This window comes from Lontra canadensis, unplaced genomic scaffold (genome assembly GCF_010015895.1).
Source record: "Lontra canadensis isolate GAN:19392208 unplaced genomic scaffold, GSC_riverotter_1.0 scaffold147, whole genome shotgun sequence".
Taxonomy (NCBI): Eukaryota; Metazoa; Chordata; class Mammalia; order Carnivora; family Mustelidae; genus Lontra; species Lontra canadensis.
In genome coordinates, this window is record NW_022631141.1 from 797,722 (window position 1) to 816,001 (window position 18,280).

Here is an 18,280-nt window from a genome sequence, read left to right on the forward strand (position 1 = left end):
GGGCCGTGGGACAGGTGACAGCCCCACCCCTTGCTTCGTGCTCCTGGCTCTGCGCCTTGCCTGTCGCGGCTGGTCAATGCCTACCAATTCTGTTCTGCTTCACTTTTTGGTAATAATAGAAAGGAAGACAATAATCAGAAAGTCTCCATAAAAATCCTTAAAAATAAACAATGGTAAGAAACACTTCAAGCTGTTTCTAAACCATGATCTGCTGTTGGGATTGTCCCGTTCTCGGCCCTCAATACAGCGTCTGCTGCTCACCAAGCCCTCGCTGTGTGCTCGGCCCTGCATCCGCTTGGGGTCCCCTGCTCAGTAGGAAGCACAGCTGAAATTAAACCTCCTGAGCCTGATGCTGAAACCTGGGTTCTGGGCTCTGCTCTAGTCTGTTTCGGAAAAGCAGACGCCAGACCACTGTTAAGATTGAGTTCAAGTTCAAGCAGATGCTCAAAACTATGGGATTGGTTGAATATGTGATGATCTATCTACTCATGGCGTAATATATGCATTTGTATAATGAATGACAAATAAAACTCACTGGCATGGAAAAATGAGCTATTGCTGAGCAAAGAGAGTTTATAAATCAGCGCATCTCGTAAAATCCCATTTTTGTGGACATCCCTCGTCCTGTCCTGGACTTAGACTATGTCTGTCTACACAGGAGAAAAATCTGGAAGGAAATACGTGTTGAAAAATGTGATGACTCTGTTATGGGCTGAATGCCTGTGTCCTCACCCAATTCGTATGCTGAAGCCCTACCCCCTGGAGGGATGGGAGGGTGACATTCAGGTGGGACCAGTGGGGTGTAACCAGGGTTAGAAGAGACCCTGGCCGTGGGTCTCTGGTCTCATGTGATTAGCATCCTTCTAAGAAGAGAGCCCCGAGAGCTTGCTCTCTCTTCCCTCGTGCACAGAGAGGTTGTGTGAGCACACAGGATGATGGCCGTGTGTTTGAACATCTTACTCCCTTAGGTAACTGAGGTGTGCAAAGGCGAGGTGAGTGTTTCTCCTTTGTATCTCCAGCCCTACAGTGGGGCTGGGCCCTCCATATGGGCCCCATGACCACTCTTCCAATGAAGAAAAAGGAGTAAAAAGTATTCAGACATGCTGTTCCTGACCTACATCTGTCTGTTCTGGTGCGAACGAATTCTGCCCCCGGTCGAGGGAGGAACGGGGATGAGTGCTGGTGCGCTTTTCCTCCAAGAAAAGAAGTGATCCCAGCAGTCAGCCATGGGCATAGCCCCCTGCTCCCTGAGAGCCAGGGGCCCGGAGAGAAGGGGTGATCTAATGCAAATGCACAAGGTCTCCAACATATCTGCACATGTGACCTTGACCGTGACCTCATTCCACTAAGTGTATTTGTCTCAGTGCAGCTGGGAAACCTGTCCAACTTGGCTTTCACCTGTGACCTCCCTTTGTCACCGAAGACCCAAGGTAAGTCTCTGCTTTCCTTCATTCAAATACAATAGTTGTAGCAGGTGTCTTTCTATTAAGTCCCTTCTACCCAGCGACAGGAAAAAATACTCGTCCAGCATCAACACTCAGTCTAGCTGCTGGACCAGGCTGGTTACGGCAATCTGCACTCTCATCCAAAATGACTTTGGAAAGATTGTCGCCTTCTTTCCCGCAAGCTAGTTGGTCCTAACAACGGTTACTGATGATACTAACCACCGCACCCCGCATCCCTCACTTCCGCTCACGGGCATGTTTTAAATCCGTGTTATTCATATGCCGTGGGTCTGTTGTTGATCATTTAAACAATGAACAAGACATCCGAAAACGAGGAAGCTTAAAGCTTGACCCTTTCTTACAACCTCATTACTGGAAGACCAGCTTCACAGGTAAGCCTTTTCTTACGGACTTCTACTTCACAGGCTTCATTATCAAAACTGTCAACATATCTGTGATATTGGGGTTTGTAACAGGAAATACATATTTGGTCTTCCTCCTGGTTTCTGGCACAGAGCCCGCTAAAAGCTTGGGAATTTCCGGTGATGAGAGAATCAAGGTATTCTTTGTTATGTTAACAAGGTCACTTTTGGAAAGTACCTGGTAGGGGGGTGCTGGTTACCCCAGGACACAACCAGGTAGTTAGAGAGTTGGTCCCAACACCCACCTCTCCCCCTTCAGGGAGGGAAGAGGGGATGGAGGTTGGATCAGTTGCCAAAGGCCAGTGATTTAATCAGTCATGCCTCTGTGACGAAGCCTCCATAAAAACCCCAAAGAAGGGGCTTCTGGGTATTTTCTGGGTTGCTGAACACAAGCGGATGGGCAGATGTGGGGGGGGTTTGCACCTGGGGAGGGCATGGAAGCTTCGAGTCATTTCTCCAGACACTGTTCTGGGCGTTTCTCTGCCTCTGGCCGGCCGTTCCTGAATTACATCCTTTTCTCATGCACTTTAATCTCATGAGTAAACTGGTTTCCTGAGTTGGTCTGCTGCGCTCGTAAAGCAGTCAAACCTAAGGAGGAGTTCATGGGAACGTGATTTACAGCTGGTTGGTTAGAACTGGCTTCTGAAGCGGAGGGCGGTCCTGTAGGATGGAGCCCTGAACCCACGGGGTCGGCTGATGGTTATCTCCAGGTGGATGCCGTCAGCAGTGAGCAGAGTCGTAGGACCCCCAGCTGGAGTCTGAGAATTGCTTGGTGTTGGGAGAACCCGACCTCAGGGCTGGTGAGCAGAGCTGTCCTGTGTGGGTGGGCACCCAGCCCTGAGAAGTCTGCTTCCCAGCGGCCGTCTGCGGTCCCACAATTACTCTCTTCCCACCGCTAGGACAACCTTGCTAGTTGACACGAATTCTAACAGTGCAAATACCGCCCCCCGATCCGCTCTAGGAAGTGTCTTGTAACCGGAAGAATTTTTGCTGGATTTTTATTCCCACAATATGACCCCAACCACCGATCCTCACGCAAGGATGCGTGAGACCTGAAGCGAGCGGTCTGCCCTCACGTTCCACTTTCATTCCAGCACTTGAACGTGACCTCAGTGCCCAAAACACAGACTTTCATGCTCCTTCACCCCTTTATGAATTTTCCACACTCCTTGGGTTTTCCCCAATGACTACTGAGGGCCTCTCACCATTCCTCAGTTGTTCATACCACAAAAAACTAACATCGTTGTTAGTTGATGTACCCCAATGAGAAAACGTTGTCACCAAACACCATTTCCTGTCCTCTCATGAAAACTTCCCCATTGGGGCGCCTGGGTGGCTCATTGGGTTGGGCCTCTGCCTTCGGCTCAGGTCATGGTCCCGGGGTCCTGGGATCGAGCCCCACATTGGGCTCTCTGCTCAGCGGGGAGCCTGCTTCCTCCTCTCTCTCTCTGCCTGCCTCTCTGCCTACTGTGATCTCTCTCTGTCTGTCAAATAAATAAATAAAATCTTAAAAAAAAAACAACTTCCCCATTAATTTCAAACCTGAGAGGCTTAATAAAATTTTATTTCCTCTTTCCTTATTACACTAATCTTAAATTTACTTCTATTTGATTTCCCTGAATGATGACCATGACCATAAACATACTAATAAAGATCAACCAGGGGGTGCCTGAGTGGCTCAGTGGGTTAAGTCTCTGCCTTTGGCTCAGGTCATGATCTCAGGGTCCTGGGATCCAGCCCCGCATCGGGCTCTCTGCTCAGCAGGGAGCCTGCTTCCCCCTCTCTCTCTGCCTGCCTCTCTGCCTACTTGTGATCTCTCTCCCTCTGTCAAATAAATAAATAAAATCTAATAAAAAAAAGAATAAAAATAACTATAAAAAAAGAAAGATCAACCAGTTCTCCTGCTGATCAGCTCACACAGCTATAAACACAGCCGTTCTTCCAGCACCGTCCCTAAAGATCCCAGCTTCTCTGGCATCACGAGTTAGTCAATCTCCTCTGCCATTCAATATATTTTTTAATTTTTTAAATTTAATTTTTAATTTTTCTAGAAAGAGAGCATGAGTGGGGGAAGGGGCAGAGGGAGAGGGAGAGAGAGGATCTCAAGCAGACTTCCTGCTGAATACGGAGCCTTCCGTGGGGTTTCCCAGGACCCTGAGATCATGACCTGAGCTGAAACCAAGAGTCAGACACTTGACCCCCTGTGCCACCCAGGCGTTCCTCCTATGCCATTAAATTTAAGTATCAATTCCACCTCACCGGCCTTTACAACTCCTAGAACTATGAAAACTTCTATTAATCAGTTCAAAAGAAACATTTCTTAAACAACAGAACTAGATCCTCAAACCTCAGGATGTTCTTCAGGTGCTGTAGCTACAGAAGAACCAAAACCCGTTGGTATTCCTCCCCTGCCCGGGCCGGCTGACAGCCTGCTGACAGCTGAAAAGTCAAGGGGCCTTGAGAAAGAGGGGTTTCAGCAGAGCAATGACTTTGGAATTCCCTATCCGTCCATCCATCTCTCTGATCATCCATCCATCCATCCATCCATCCATCCATCCATCCCTCTGATCAACTATCCACCCACACAGCCACCCATCCATCCATCCTTCTGACCATCTCTCCATCCATCCATCTGTCCATCCATCCATCCGCCCAGCGAGCCAGCCATCCATCCCCCTGTCTGACCATCCATCCATCCATCCCTCTGCCCACCCATCCATCCACCCACATATCTGTCCATCTACCTATCTATCTAACCTGTTGACGAGTATTTACTGACCATATACTGTGTGCTCTCACTAGGGATACAGTGATGGACAAAATAGGCATCAGATAAATCTGGGCTGATGTTGTAACTCAGCCACTCAAGGGAACGGCTACCTCAGGAGAGTACCTTATTCTCTCTGAGCTTCTTTCTGCATCTGTAAATTCTCCTTCATGGTGAAAAGGGTTAGAAGAAGTACCTCACATATATGGAAAACACTCTGTCCAGTATCAAGAGCGTGGTAGCTGCCCCACAAATGGTGGTTTGGGCGGTTCTGTGTCTCCCTGGAGACCCGCGCCTCCCATCCTGGTGCTACACAGGACGGCATCTCTGCCCGGTCCTCAAACGTGTTGGCAGCAGGACCCCTAGCAGGCTGTGTGCATCCAGGTGGGAGAGACGTGGTGCCGTGTCTGAGGCTTACCGGTCCCGGAAGAGCAGGAGCTCCTTTCCCAGCATCGTCACGGCATCGAAGGAGGAGCTGGAGTCGCAGAGGTCAGGGATGGATGGACTTTGAGGGGGTGCGTGGGGCACGGTGGGCTTTCCCAGGAATGTCTTCCGGGGTCCTAGGATTCAAAGTGACTTGGTCAAAATGGTACCAGGAATCTAGCACATCCCCTTCTGCTCCAGAGACCCCCCTTGGGCTGTGTGGCAGGTGATAAGGCTCGTGGCTGTCTATGGCAGGTGGACCTGCATTTGAATCCCAGCTGCACTAGTTGTAGGGTTGTCTGATAAATGGGCACATCCGGGAGCCTCACCGAGCCTCCGTCTCTTCCTCAGTAAATGGGAGGGGGGAGGACAGGAGCTGCCTCGGTGGGCTTTGTGAGAACTCCTGTCTGTGAAGCCCTCGGGAGAGCAAGTGGCCCATACTGACTGTCAGAGCAATCGTGTCCTTTATTCCGTCACACTTAACTTCTCTGACAGCTGTGGATGCTCCAAACCAGAGATGGTTTTTAATAGTTGCCACTTTTTTTTATTCTTTTTTTTTTAAAGATTTTATTTATCTATTTGACAGAGAGAGAGAGAGCACAAGCAAGGGAAGCAACAGAGGGAGAAGCAGGCTCCCCGCTGAGCAGGGACCCCCCCCCCCGATGGGGGACTCGATCCCTGGACCCTGGGATCATGACCTGAGCCGAAGGCAGAGGCTTAACCCTCTGAGCCACCCAGGCGTCCCTTAACTTTTTTATTCTTTAAAAGTTGCCACTTCTATTTTTTAAAAATTATTATTTCTTGGTAGTTAAATTCTTTGTTCTCAATAAGATAACTTCCCCGTGTGTTTTCCTATAATTTTCCTCTACTTCTGGGTACCCTGCACGATAAGCCTTTTATCAGGCACCCAGGAAAGGCTGAGTCGTCCTTATGGCAAGAAGGTCCCCAGAGTGGCGTGCTGGTTCAGGGCACCTTCTGCTAGATCCTTCCATAAAGCGGGGGCCTGTGCCTTAGGGAGAGCTGTTGGGGGCTTTGTCCCACTCTGTGCTCCTGGAGACAATATGTCTTCTGCAGGAGGGGAGCTGGGGCTGGCTAAGCTGTTGGCGCTGGTGGCTCCCTGCCCTTGAGCAAGTCCCCATGGTGCCCAGAGGGACTGAGGCACAGGGAAGGACCCGTGAGAGAGAGATGGGTAAGCCCTGGGGTGGCACAGGGTCAGCAATGGGGTGAGGCTTTGGGAAAGGATCAGAAACGGGAAGGCGGCCAGGTCAGGAGTGTGCTGCCAGTCTTTGAACACTCCCTATGAGCCAAGCCACCTGCTAAAGGGCCAGAGGTGGCAGGGTGGCCCTGGGTGGGGGACATGTCTGCTCCCCGGCCACATCACACCATGCTCATGCATTCTGGTCACCTGTACAGAAATGGCATGTCAAAACAAATGCTTCTGTCCCCTGACTCCGTGACCATGGCCTTCAGCACAGTGGTGACCTTCCGTGTGGAAGGATCTGGAAGGGGCACGCAGGCACTGGGGCTCGGTCCCTCTCAGTGGCCCGCGGGGATTGCTTCACCTTGGAACCCTGCCACTCTGTTCTCTGGAGCCAAGTTTGCACAATGGAGGCATTCACAGCCTTTGTCTCTGTCACTCAGAGGAGGGACAGAGCTGCCATGGACCCTGTCTCTGAGGTGGGTAGAGCTGGCTGAACACTTCCCTGGATGACACGCATCTCCCATGGCTCAGCGGCTGTCTGCAGAGGTGTGTGCCCGTCCCCAGGCAGGCTGGCCAAGCTCAGGAAGATGGGCCAGCCCAGTTCTCCGGATCCCTTCCTGGGCTGAGAGGATGCCGAGAGCCTCCGACAGGCAAAGGCAGAGGAACTAGCCTCTGAGACTAAGGGGAAGGTCTGCTTCCTAGAGCCGTCTGCCTTTGATCCGTGAAAGCAAAAGGGCCAAGGTCTAAGAGCGCTCCAGGATTCCCTCTCAGGACTTCATGGGTCTGTCTGTGGTGAGGAAGGCAGGGTCTAGAGCTCCCAATACCTCTTATCACCTAGGGAAGAATGCTAACTCCTGAGAGCATCTGGACTATCTGGGACGCTTCTGTGTTTGAGCCTCAACTCTCCCAGCTGTCCTGGAGGGAAACACGGGGTGAGACGGTGAATCCCATGGCGCTGTGGCAAGGCGCAGGCTGCCTATGCGGTCGGCGGTCTGGGTCTTAGCATAGCCCTTGCCGTTTTCAGGAAGATAAGGTCAATGATCTGCAGACGGGTAAGAACCATATGTAGGAACTACGAAACACACCCATCTTCTCCCACTACCTAAACTTGGACCCGCACTCAACAAACCAAACCAAAAGCCCCCAAATCCGGACAGATGACGGCATTGTCTATGGCGCTTGAGGAACCAACGTGCTGTATCCCGTCTGGAAATGAGCTCTTCCTAAAAGGGCACAGGTGCGGCTACGGTCCCGAGCTTGACCTCTACCTGTGCAGGTGACTCCCGGGAACGGATACTTTCTCTAAGTGGGAGACTGAATGCCTGTGGCTCTCACGGTGAGCAGCCGAGGGAGGGCGTGCGCGTACCGTACAAGGCCTGGATCCCTTTCACGTCGTCCTTGGGCAGGTGGAATCCGTAGGGATGCTGGTACTTATATGTCGGGTACATTAGTGCTGACGGGTCTGTGGAGTGGGCCAGGCCCAGGGCGTGGCCGAATTCGTGGGCAGCCACGGTGAATAAGTTGAAACCTACAGGAGAGGAGACAGAGAAAGACAACCTCCACTCAGGGTTTTGTTTTCAGTGTCTTCCGTCTTCACAGAACGGATGCCCCAATCACAGTGAACTTGTTTTCTTTTCCTAACCAGATTCTTCAGAGGCTGGTGGGTTATTCTGGTGCTGAGGATTCCCTGGTGCTCCCCCCCTCGTCTAGAAGGGGCTTCGGAGTGGGGAAGGCTGGAAATGTCAACCAATCCATTTCGTTCCTTGTCAGCAGCCCGGGATCCAAAAGGGCCTCATTACAGCCACCAGGGGCTGTGAGACATGGATCAGACGGGCATGAGATCCTGGGAGTTTAAAACCCATTCCTGTCACACTGCTCTGTAGAGCACAGATTCCCCCCAGTCATCTAGGAACAGAGCCCACTTCCAAGTACACGTGAGACAGTAAATGCTACAGAAAGAAAAAGAGAGCCGTGCCGGGGAGGGCTCGGTCCTCCTCGAGATCACAGGCAGGAACCAGAGCTCAGACAAGTGTATGGCACATGGGAGGGGGGTCTTTTCCCTTATGGAGTTCCCTTTTGGATTTTTGGCTTACTTGTTTTCCTAGCCAGCCTCCCTAGTTAAAGAGTGGCTTGGGACGTTGAACCTCAGGGTTTCATGGTGGAGGCCCAGAAGAAGGTACAGTATTTTCCAGGTTATGGTGAATTGTGCATATATACCATTCATTCCCATAGTCCACTTCTCAGCATTGTCGAAATGGGTATCGCCTCCCAGGCCTTCCCCAGGTGCGAACGCGTGGGCGAGAGTCCCCCGAGGGCCATCGAACGGATAGGAATCCCCGTGATCTAAACGGGTGGGGAGAGACACCAACAGCAGTCAGTCCTCCTGGCAATTTTGGGGGCTTCACATTACAGGGAAGGGACACCTTTTTTCTTTTCTTTCTTTTTTTTTTTTTTTTAACAGCGTTGACACTTCTCATTCAAGATTTACTTTCCAATACTCATTTTTTATAAGAAGCTCACATGTCAACCAGTAATCGTCCACTGAAAAATTAGGAGGAGGGGCGCCTGGGTGGCTCAGAGGGTTAAGACTGTGCCTTCAGCTCAGGTCCTGATCCCAGGGTCATGGGATCGAGCCCCGCATCGGGCTCTCTGCTCAGCAGGGAGCCTGCTTCCCCGTCTCTCTCTCTCTGCCTCTCTGCCTGCTTGTGATCTCCGTCAAATAAATAAAAATAAAAATCCTTTAAAAAAAAAAAAGAAAAATTAGGAGGGATATTGGGCCTTTCAAAGATCATTAGCATTAAAAATAGAAAAAATGCTCTTTCGTGACTGTTTTCATTGCAATGTCTATGTCCTACAGACGTCTTACAGAAGGAGTGGGAAGCAGCCCGACAGGCTGGGATGTGCACGTGTGGGCGGGCTGAGTGTGTGAGTCTGGTGCAGCTAAGACAGTGACAAGCAGTGAATGGGGCAAGCGTGTTCCCTCTGTTTCTACTGGGCAAGACGATGCAGGGAGGTTTCCAGGAGAAGTTTCCTTGGGCATTTCGATATGCTTTCCTGTATCAGCTCATGCAAGCAGTAAAGGTGTCCCTAAAATCCTAACCTGTAGAGATTTCCATGTTTCTGTTTTCACTTATATTTAGCTAACGGCTTATTAGAAATTTGATAGAGGAGGAGAGAGAACATAATGAGGCATGTTGTAGAAGCCTTGGGGGGAAGAGAACCCGACACAGGCCAGGGCACACGCAGGGCCACCCTGAAGCGTTCACACCCAGGACCAGCATCACCTTCCCTCCCTTGCCTCCCCACCCCCAACACGTACGTCCTAGGACCTGAGACTCCCTGAAGGTCGAGACCTGAAGGAACAGGGGCCCTTGGCCACGGTGTCTGTGGAGGGAGGAGGCGGGAGTGCTCGCTCACCTTGGCTACTTGGAAGCTGAGAAGAGCTGAGCTGAGCTCCCTGGACAGGCTGCTCTGAAAGAGGCTCAGAGCCCGCCCCCACACCCTGTGCCCAGTTAGGCCTCCACGCCTTACCAGGGCGAGGATGGGGTGCAGAGGTGGCGGAGGTGGGGGAGGCCTGGGGACTCCGGAGGGTGTGGACAAGACAGCAACGCTGATCTCTTGACCCCTGCCACGGGGCGAACGTGGCCAGGGCCACTGTGGCGTGGACTTCCTCTGGTGGGGACTCCTGGTGGATACGGAAGGGGGTGTGTGGCAGGGAGCAGAGCCATGGGGATGAGGTCCGCTGGCCTCCTAGCCAACAAGGAAGCTAAATGGGACGACTTTGTCTCTGAAGGGACAGCACAGTGAGAGCAGAGCCCCTCTCCTGCCCCATCCAGCACAGTGGGACATGCTGAGAACTCCCCAGGTCCTGTGTCCAGGCCGGACATACCCATGACCTTGTCATGACCTTGGCCTCCACCCATCACTCTGTGTGGAAGAGGATCCTGGGGACTGCTTGCATTAAAGGCTGTAGAAGGAAACACGTCAGGGCTTGTCTCCTGTGGGTCAGGACGAAAGTCCGAGAACGGCCCCCGTACCTCCAGTTTCAAACGATATCATGATATCGGCCTCGCCCGCGTTCACCCTGACGAAACTCAGCGGCACGGCGCTGCTCCAGGCCTGCAAGGCCATCTCCACGGCTTTGTCCACCTCCGCCGAGGGCATGGAAGGTGTGTATTTGGATATTCTGTGGAAACAGAAGGACACGGTTTCCTCTCAGCGAGCGCCGGGCCTGAAGGCGTCCCGGCCCTGAGGTGGGGGGACGTGCGGCAGGGGAGCGGGGGTCTACCATGCGGGCATTTTTCTCCCCAACGGTCATGTTGTTTTGCTTTCGTATTTGCTCCTGGGAATCACCTGCCACTGAAACAGTTTGATTCTCCTTGTTGTGGGACTAACCCCGGATTTTAACCTTCCTGGGTGCAGCAGAGTGATGACCCTGTTTGGAGCCCGCCGCCTTAGGGACTCAGGCCGGTTGCCGCCCAAGCAGGGTGGAGAGGAGCCCCCGGCACTCTGCTCCGGGGCTGTGGACCCTCGCTGGACCGACCGCGGGGACTCGGGATCCCCCCCCGCCCCGGCTGAGCTGGGGCCTTGTAAGGACAGGGTCTGCGGCCAAAACTTCTCAAGTGAGGGCTTTGTAATTCCCACACTGTAAGCGCTCTCACGGGGGAAAATTTCAAGCCACCCACCACTCCCCCGTGGGGACAGCTGGGAAGACATGAGCAGCAGCACAGGGTCCCCCACCATAGCATGAAATGCAAACGGCCTCATGAACACAGATCCCAGGTACGTGTGGGACAGTGACGGAAGCAACGTTGGATGGCAGTTTATTTTTAATTCCATATAACATCCAGAATGTAATATGTAATAACTGGTGTATAAATATAATTTAATTGCAGGTATGTAGAGCTTAATTTTTAATAATGGCTCTGTTCAGCCACCAGCCTGCAGGGGTCTGGGGCGGTTGACAACTGGGTGCAAAACCCCAAACGGGTGGAGGCCGCCTTCTGGGAGCGGGAGGAGTGAGCTCCAGCACCGCCCTGTGGGGACTGCGGGAACAGCCCCGCCTTACCCCGGCCCCCGGTCTCGGCCAGATGTGCTCATCCGAAGAACAGACTCTGGCCCCGCGCCGGGCCTGGCTCTCAACTGCCCTGGGCAGCACCTGCCCACTGGGCCAGCCCATGGCATGCCTGGACTCATCTTGCCCTGGGAGAATCCTCGCTGTTAGCCAGGCCCGGGGAAAAAATGCAGGTGCAGGCTGCCCATTTGCGAGGCCACATCTGTCCAGCAGGTGCAAGGCCCAGGTGTGCAGCCTGCCTCCAAGCCGACCCTCAGGTGGACGAGGGCCCCCAGGAAGGAGGCCAGCTGGCTCAGCAGTGGGTCCCTGCGCCCCCTCTGGGTGCGACAACAGTTCTCTGCTTGGACCGGCAGGCTCACACCTGTCATGGGAGCTGCAAGGATCTGTTTGCTTGTGTGTCTCCTGAAAAGGTCCGTGAGGGTCAGGGAATGGGATTGACTCACCTTTGTATCTCCAAACTCGAATGTCTAGAGTAGGCATTTAATAAATCGTCAAAAAATTATTTTTGGAATTTTTATTACAACTGCTTTTTAATAGGTGAGTTTTCTTGTTTCCTTCTGATTGAGAAACTTGTTTTAAGAAAACTGGTCGGTACTGTCAGGTTAGTAATCTAAACTAGGTTATTTTTCTTTAAAGACAAATGTGTTGTCTCTAATTGATAAAATTACTTGTTGTGCCTGAAATGGCCAGCCATTGGAAAAACCCTGAGATATTTTGTAACGAGTCCTCCAATGTCCCCGTCTAAAGCTTAGCCCTAAAAAGTCTTCCTTACGGTGGTGATGAGTCAGGATTTTTATACGGATCGAAGGAGGATATTTCTAAAGGAAAAGAAAAGGAGAGAGGGTGTTTCTCTCTGACTTTGGAAAGACTGCATCTCATTACCTGTATGTCAAAGAATTTTTTTTCCATTTGGGTTCACCTGGGAAGAGGCGATAGTTTGCCACGTCGGGAACTCCGCAGCGAGGCCTCTTGATGACGTCCATCGTGGGCCGGTCCAGCTTCCCGGTGACACGGAGGCCGAAGAAGGCTTGCAGCTCCTTGATCTTCTTGACCAGGGCTCTGCCTCCTGCTGCCCCCATCTCGCCGACCTGGGGCCCTGCCTTCCTGGTGTAATACTTGTCAAGATAGTCCTGGAATGGAGAGGCAGGCTGACACAACTTCGAGAGACCCGCGCTCAGGTTAGAAAAAGGAACAATATCCCGACAAGCTAAAAAGAGCCGGGACCGCATATCCCCATCCTTGAAAAAAATTAGATATACTTGGCTCAAGAAAGCTTCTACAGAGACATTCAGCGTTATTGACAATGGTCACGTCTGGGTGGTGGGGATTCTATGGTTTCTTTTTTTTTTTTTTTTAACTCACTTGCATTTTATAGCTTTCCTAAAAGGACTGGTTATTCTAAGAGGAAAAAATAACGGAAGGAAATTAATGTGAACACTTTCCCCACAGAGCGTTTGTCATTGAAATCTTGACCCAATTTGCAAAACCAAGACTAGTGTATTTCCCAAGAAGACAGTCACCGGTATCATGTTTTCCCTGTACATTATGCAGGATGGATAGGATTTAATGCTCAGAGCCCTACTGTTGCTGCCTCTCATCTTATCCAAAGGCAGACGGCCCGTTCTGCTCCCTGCTGGCTTTCCATGGCTCAGTGAGCGGACTGTCTTCCAGGGCAGATTCCGCGACTGGCCCTTTGTCCCCCCGAGGCAAATAAAATTACCCATAGATTATAAGCTTTTCACATGCACATTAAGGCTTCAAACCTCTAAATTTATCATTCAAGACACTTTTCTAGGACTTCCTGGGTGGGGTGAGAGCCAGTGCCTGCTGCTGGCCAGGGGACTTCTACCGTCCGCCGTATTTCAGGGAAACACGGAACAGCTGAAGAATTGTATGTATGTTTTATTTTACGTAAAATTTTATATTTATATATTATACATGAGGCATTTACTTAGTGCGCGTAAATGTTCATCTATCACAGGAACTGTATATTTAGCTATTTTCTATATAAATTATGTGTAGGATTTCTGCTCTATGTGCATATTTACATACATAAATCATAAAGCACTAACAGCTCCCTATCTAACCGTAGCAGATTTGTTGGGTATATTATTACATATTCATATGAAGCAACACTAGGCCTCTAAGATCCCATTTTTGAAGAATATTTAATGGCATGGAAAAACACACTCAGTAGAATGACAATATAGAGGTAAAGTCTTTATACAGATTATAAGCATAATTCCAAAAATAAATGAGACACTATAATGTGTACATATTAAACTCCTGTTTGTTATACATGTATGCTAATATAAGGTTAATATGCAAATTAACATTGAAATTGATGTCAATTGATCTACTGATAATAAACATATGCATGGAATTTGTATGAACACGAGTAACATCAGTAATGGAAAGAAAAAGAAATAGGTCCGTACCAGACCTGTTTACCTCTGGGCTGTCATACTATGGGTGACGGCTTACTTTTCGTCCTTTCCTAGATCCCAAAGTTTTCTGCTGTGAACATGGACTGTAGTTGTTCAGGAAACAATGAAAGGATTGAGGTACGCTGGCTTGTTTGGACAAGGTGCTCCTGGTGGGGGGATGTCAGCTTATCCTCACCCTCCACCCTGCTGGCCGGGGAACCTCACTTCCCTGGTTGTGGTTCCTTGCAAGAATCTTTTTTTTATTTTTTAAGATTTTATTTTTCATTTATTTTATTTTATTTATTTATTTTTACTATGTTCAGTTAGCCACTGTATAGTTCCTAATTACTCCTTGATGCAGCGTTCAGTGATTTGGTACTTACGTATGACACCCAGTGCTCATCACAGCACGTTCCCTCCTCAATACCCATCACCACGTTACCCTCTCCACCCTCCCGTCTCCCCTCTGAAACCCCCACATTGTTTCTCGGGGTTTATAGTTTCTCATGGCTCCTCTCCCTCCCTGATTTCTCCCCCTTTGAATTTCCTTTCCTTCCCCTATGGTCCTCCTTGCAATCGCTTATGATCCACATATGAGTGGAACCATATGATAATTATCTTTCTTTGCTTGGCTTATTTCATTCAGCATCATCCCCTCCAGTTCCATTCATCTTGATGCAAACGGTGGGTAATCATCCTTTCTGATGGAGGCATCATACTCCATTGTACATATGAACCACATCTTCTTTATCCATTCGTCTGTTGAAGGACATTTAGGCTCTTTCCACAGTTTGGCAATTGCAGCCATTGCTGCTATGAACACTGGGGTGCAGGTGGCCCTTCTTTTCACTACATCACTATCTTTGGGGTCAATACCCAGTAGTGCAATTGCAGGGTCATAGGGAAGCTCTAGCTTAATGTCCTAAGGAATCTCCACACTGTTTCCCACAGTGGCCGCACCAGCTTGCATTCCCACCAACAGTGTAGGAGGTTCCCCTTTCTCTGCATCCTCACGAATACTGGTTGTTTCTTGTCTTGTTAATTTTAGCCATTCTGACTGGTCTGAAGTGGTATTACATTATGGTTTTGATTTGAATCTCCCTGATGGCTAGTGATTTTGAACATTTTTTCGTGTGTCTGATAGCCATTTGTATGTCTTTTTTAGAGAAGTGTCTGTTCATGCCTTCTGCCCATTTTTTGACATGATTATCTGTTTTGTGTGTCTTGAGTTTGAGGAGTTCTTTATGGATCTTGGATATCAGCCCTTTGTCTGTAGTGTCACTTGCGAATATCTTCTCTTATTCCACGGATTGCCTCTTTGTTTTGTTGACTGTTTCCGTTGCTGTGCAGAAGATTTTGATCTTGATGAAGTCCCAAAAGTTCATTTTTGCTTTTGTTTCACTTGCCTTTGGTGAACCTAAAGACACCTCCAGACTGACAGTGAAGGGCTGGAGAACCAGTTTTCATGCTAATGTGCCTCAAAAGAAAGCTGGATAACAATTCTCATGTTGGGCAAAGTAGAATTTAAAACGAGGACTTCAATAACAGATCCAGAGGGACACTGTTTTATTCTTAAAAGGTCTGTCCACCAAGAAGACCTAACAATTGTAAATATCTATGCCCCAACACGGGAGCAGCCACCTACATAAGCCAGCTGCTAACCGAAATAAAGAATCAGACAAGAATACATTAACATTAGGAGATTTTAACGCTCCTCTCTCAGCACTGGACAGATCAACTAAATAGAAGATCAACAACACAAAAACAAGAGTTCTGAACGACACATTGGACCAGTTGGACTTTGTAGATACTCACAGAACATTCCACCCTAAAACAACAGAATACTCATTCTCCTCTAGTGCACATGGAACTTTTCCCAAAATAGACCACATACTGGGTCACAAATACCAAATCAGGTCTCAGCCAATATTAAAAGACGGATTATTCCCTGCACGGTATCAGACCACAATGCCTTGAAACTAGAACTCGATCGAAAGACCAAATTTGGAAGGAACTCAGACGCTTAGAAGTTAAAAAGCATCCTGCTAAAGAAAGTTTGGATCAACCAGGAAATCAAAGAAGAATTTAAACAATTCATGGAAACCAATGAGGACAAAAACACTTCAGTTCAAAACCCATGGGATATGGCAAAGTTGGTCCTAAGGGGGAAATACATAGGCACCCAAGCCTACCTCAAAAAGTAGAAAAATCCTGAATGGACAAGCTAGACTTGCCCCTACAGGAACTAAAGAAAACCACAATGGAACCAAAGTGGAGCAGAAGAGAAACCACTCACGGCAGACAGTGGTGGCTGCTGAATTCCTATAAACCACGGGGTGGGACGAGAATTCTTTCTCGTCACTGGGACCCACTCTAGCCGTTTGCTCAGATCATGCTAGCTTGCTCAAGGGGATGCCTTTTTCCTGCCTGGGGCTGGTGACTGGAGCTGCTGCGGGAGAAGATGCAGTTTGCCAAGTTCCCCTGGTCCTCAGAGCAGGGTCTTTCTGAGCAGGTTGTAAGGGAGCCCGAGGAGAGTGGTCTTAGTTTGGAGCAGAAGTCGTCAGGGACCCCCAGCATCCCAAAGCCACTTCAGGCTTTCCAAAGGCTGCTAGCAAGCCTATCTTTCCCGAGACTTTCTGTCTCTTTCCTGCATAGACTGCTCAGGGCTCAGCTACTTTTTGCTGTGAAGGGCCGCTCGTATTTTCAGTTCCACCATCCTCCGCCTCTGCGGTGTAGACACAGGTGATATGTGGACGAGAATGCGAGGCCGGTTTGACCCCGTGACTGTGGTTTGTCTGGACCCGGACAGGAATCACAGTCTCTGACGCCCTCATGTGGGTCACGGCCTCAGCATCACCCTCCTTCCGGAGGTCCCAGCAACTCTAGCCTCTGAGTCAGAGCGGCATGACGCCAGGTGTGGGAAAATTACATTTCGGGAGAAGGGACCCAGAGCTACAGGGTACCCATGAAAGTCACAGTTTGAAGTAGACCCTGAATTCTGAGATACGTTACCGCGAATTTAGTTTGCCTGGCAATGGGCTGTAGTCAGAAGGTCAGGTTCAGAGCTCTGTTCTTGGCATCCGCTACCTCGTTCATAAGCAGGGCCGATATGAAATGTTTAATGACTGGTGGGGGGGTGCCGACTAATGAGCGTGGATGGGTGTGCAAGCAGTCGGCGTGTGCGTGTGCACCGGTGGAGCGTGCCGGGCAGGAAAGTCGACAGACAGCCGTTAGGTCCTGGCCCACACACGTCTCACCCAAACACGTCTCACCCGCACACATCCCTGAACATTGGGAGTTTCATGGTCAGACGTTTTCCCCCAGATTTTAATGTAACCCTATACCCAACACGGGGCTTGAGCCCCCAGCCCTGAGATCAAGAGTCACATGCTCTGCTGACCGAGCGGTCTGGGCATCCCTGGGGAGATTTCTTTAGATGACATCGTCACCTTCCCTTAAACGCCACAAACGCTTGGAAGCAAATAAACATTGAATCACGTGGAGTCACATAACTGTTGCAAAAATTCTAACGTGAATTATTTATATCACATCCTTCCCAACCAGTTCAGAGAGACCTTCAGAGAGGAACATACAGAAAGTGGCCATAAGTAAGGTCCTTGGGAACATGTCTAGAGAGGAATGGCTCTCAGGCAGAGCGGGTAGGCGCCCGGGACAAACGGTTCACATTGTACTGGGATCGAGCTGGCGCTGAACGCTGGGGCCGTTCTCCAACATGTGAACCCAGGACCATTCTCTGGTGGCCGCCAGACACTTAATGTGTCACTGACCATCCGCCTTGCAAGGGTGGGACTTACGCCTCGGGGGCTGTTTTCCTGCCCTGATTCCCGCCAACACTTGCCGTCTGATACTTGCTGTTTCTGCCTTGCATGGGTTTTGCAAGTTGCTTCAGTTTCAGTAGGAAACTCGCAACCTGGAGGCTGGTTTATGCCGTTGCCTCGTGCACCCCCACATGCACCTGACATGGGTCCTAGCTGTCTGGGGGGCAGTCTCTCCTCAGCTCCGGGCCTCTCAGAGGGGTCTCAAAACAGTAATGGATTTTTCCTTGTTTTCTCATTATACCCTTGTAGGTTTTCCGGCCCGGGCGGAGGAATTGTGTAAAGACTCACAAACCTGTGCAAGGTGGTAGTTGTTCCGTGAGGTCCTGGGGGTGGCTGCAGACAGGGAGGGGGCGGTGGCAGACAGCTCGAGGGCCGTGAGGAGCAGCAGAGCCAGGCCCGGTGCGGGGAGCACCTTCATCTCCTCGGGGCGGCTCGGGGATGCGATCAGCCCGGGCGAGGCCGACCGACCCTGTGCGTCTGCCCTTGGCCCTCGAGCTGCTTTTATAGCCTCCTGCAGGTCTGGGCCCCTGGAGCAAGGATGACTCATGTCTCAAAAGGTAATTATACAGCTCGCTTCTCCGCCTGGTGATGGGGTAACAGCAGGGTGCACAGGAGTCGGGGAAAAGCTTCATTCCTTGTGATTTACCAAGTCCCCAGAGCAGAAAAACATTGAGTTTTCGTGA

At 50.3% G+C, this 18,280-nt stretch overlaps 1 protein-coding gene across 1 annotated transcript in view; it reads right to left on the reverse strand.

Annotated features, from left to right (window-relative positions):
• MMP20 (matrix metallopeptidase 20) overlaps positions 1–18,015 on the reverse strand; it is a 47,518-nt gene extending 29,503 nt beyond the window's left edge. Inside the window, exons 1-6 of the mRNA XM_032844075.1 lie at positions 17,890–18,015; positions 12,215–12,462; positions 10,296–10,444; positions 8,476–8,601; positions 7,625–7,786; positions 5,053–5,194 (exon numbers count right to left, since the gene is read on the reverse strand). Coding sequence (XP_032699966.1) covers positions 5,053–5,194; positions 7,625–7,786; positions 8,476–8,601; positions 10,296–10,444; positions 12,215–12,462; positions 17,890–18,015 — 953 coding nt within the window. The remainder of the gene's footprint in view (positions 1–5,052; positions 5,195–7,624; positions 7,787–8,475; positions 8,602–10,295; positions 10,445–12,214; positions 12,463–17,889) is intronic.
• Positions 18,016–18,280: the final 265 nt, after the last annotated feature.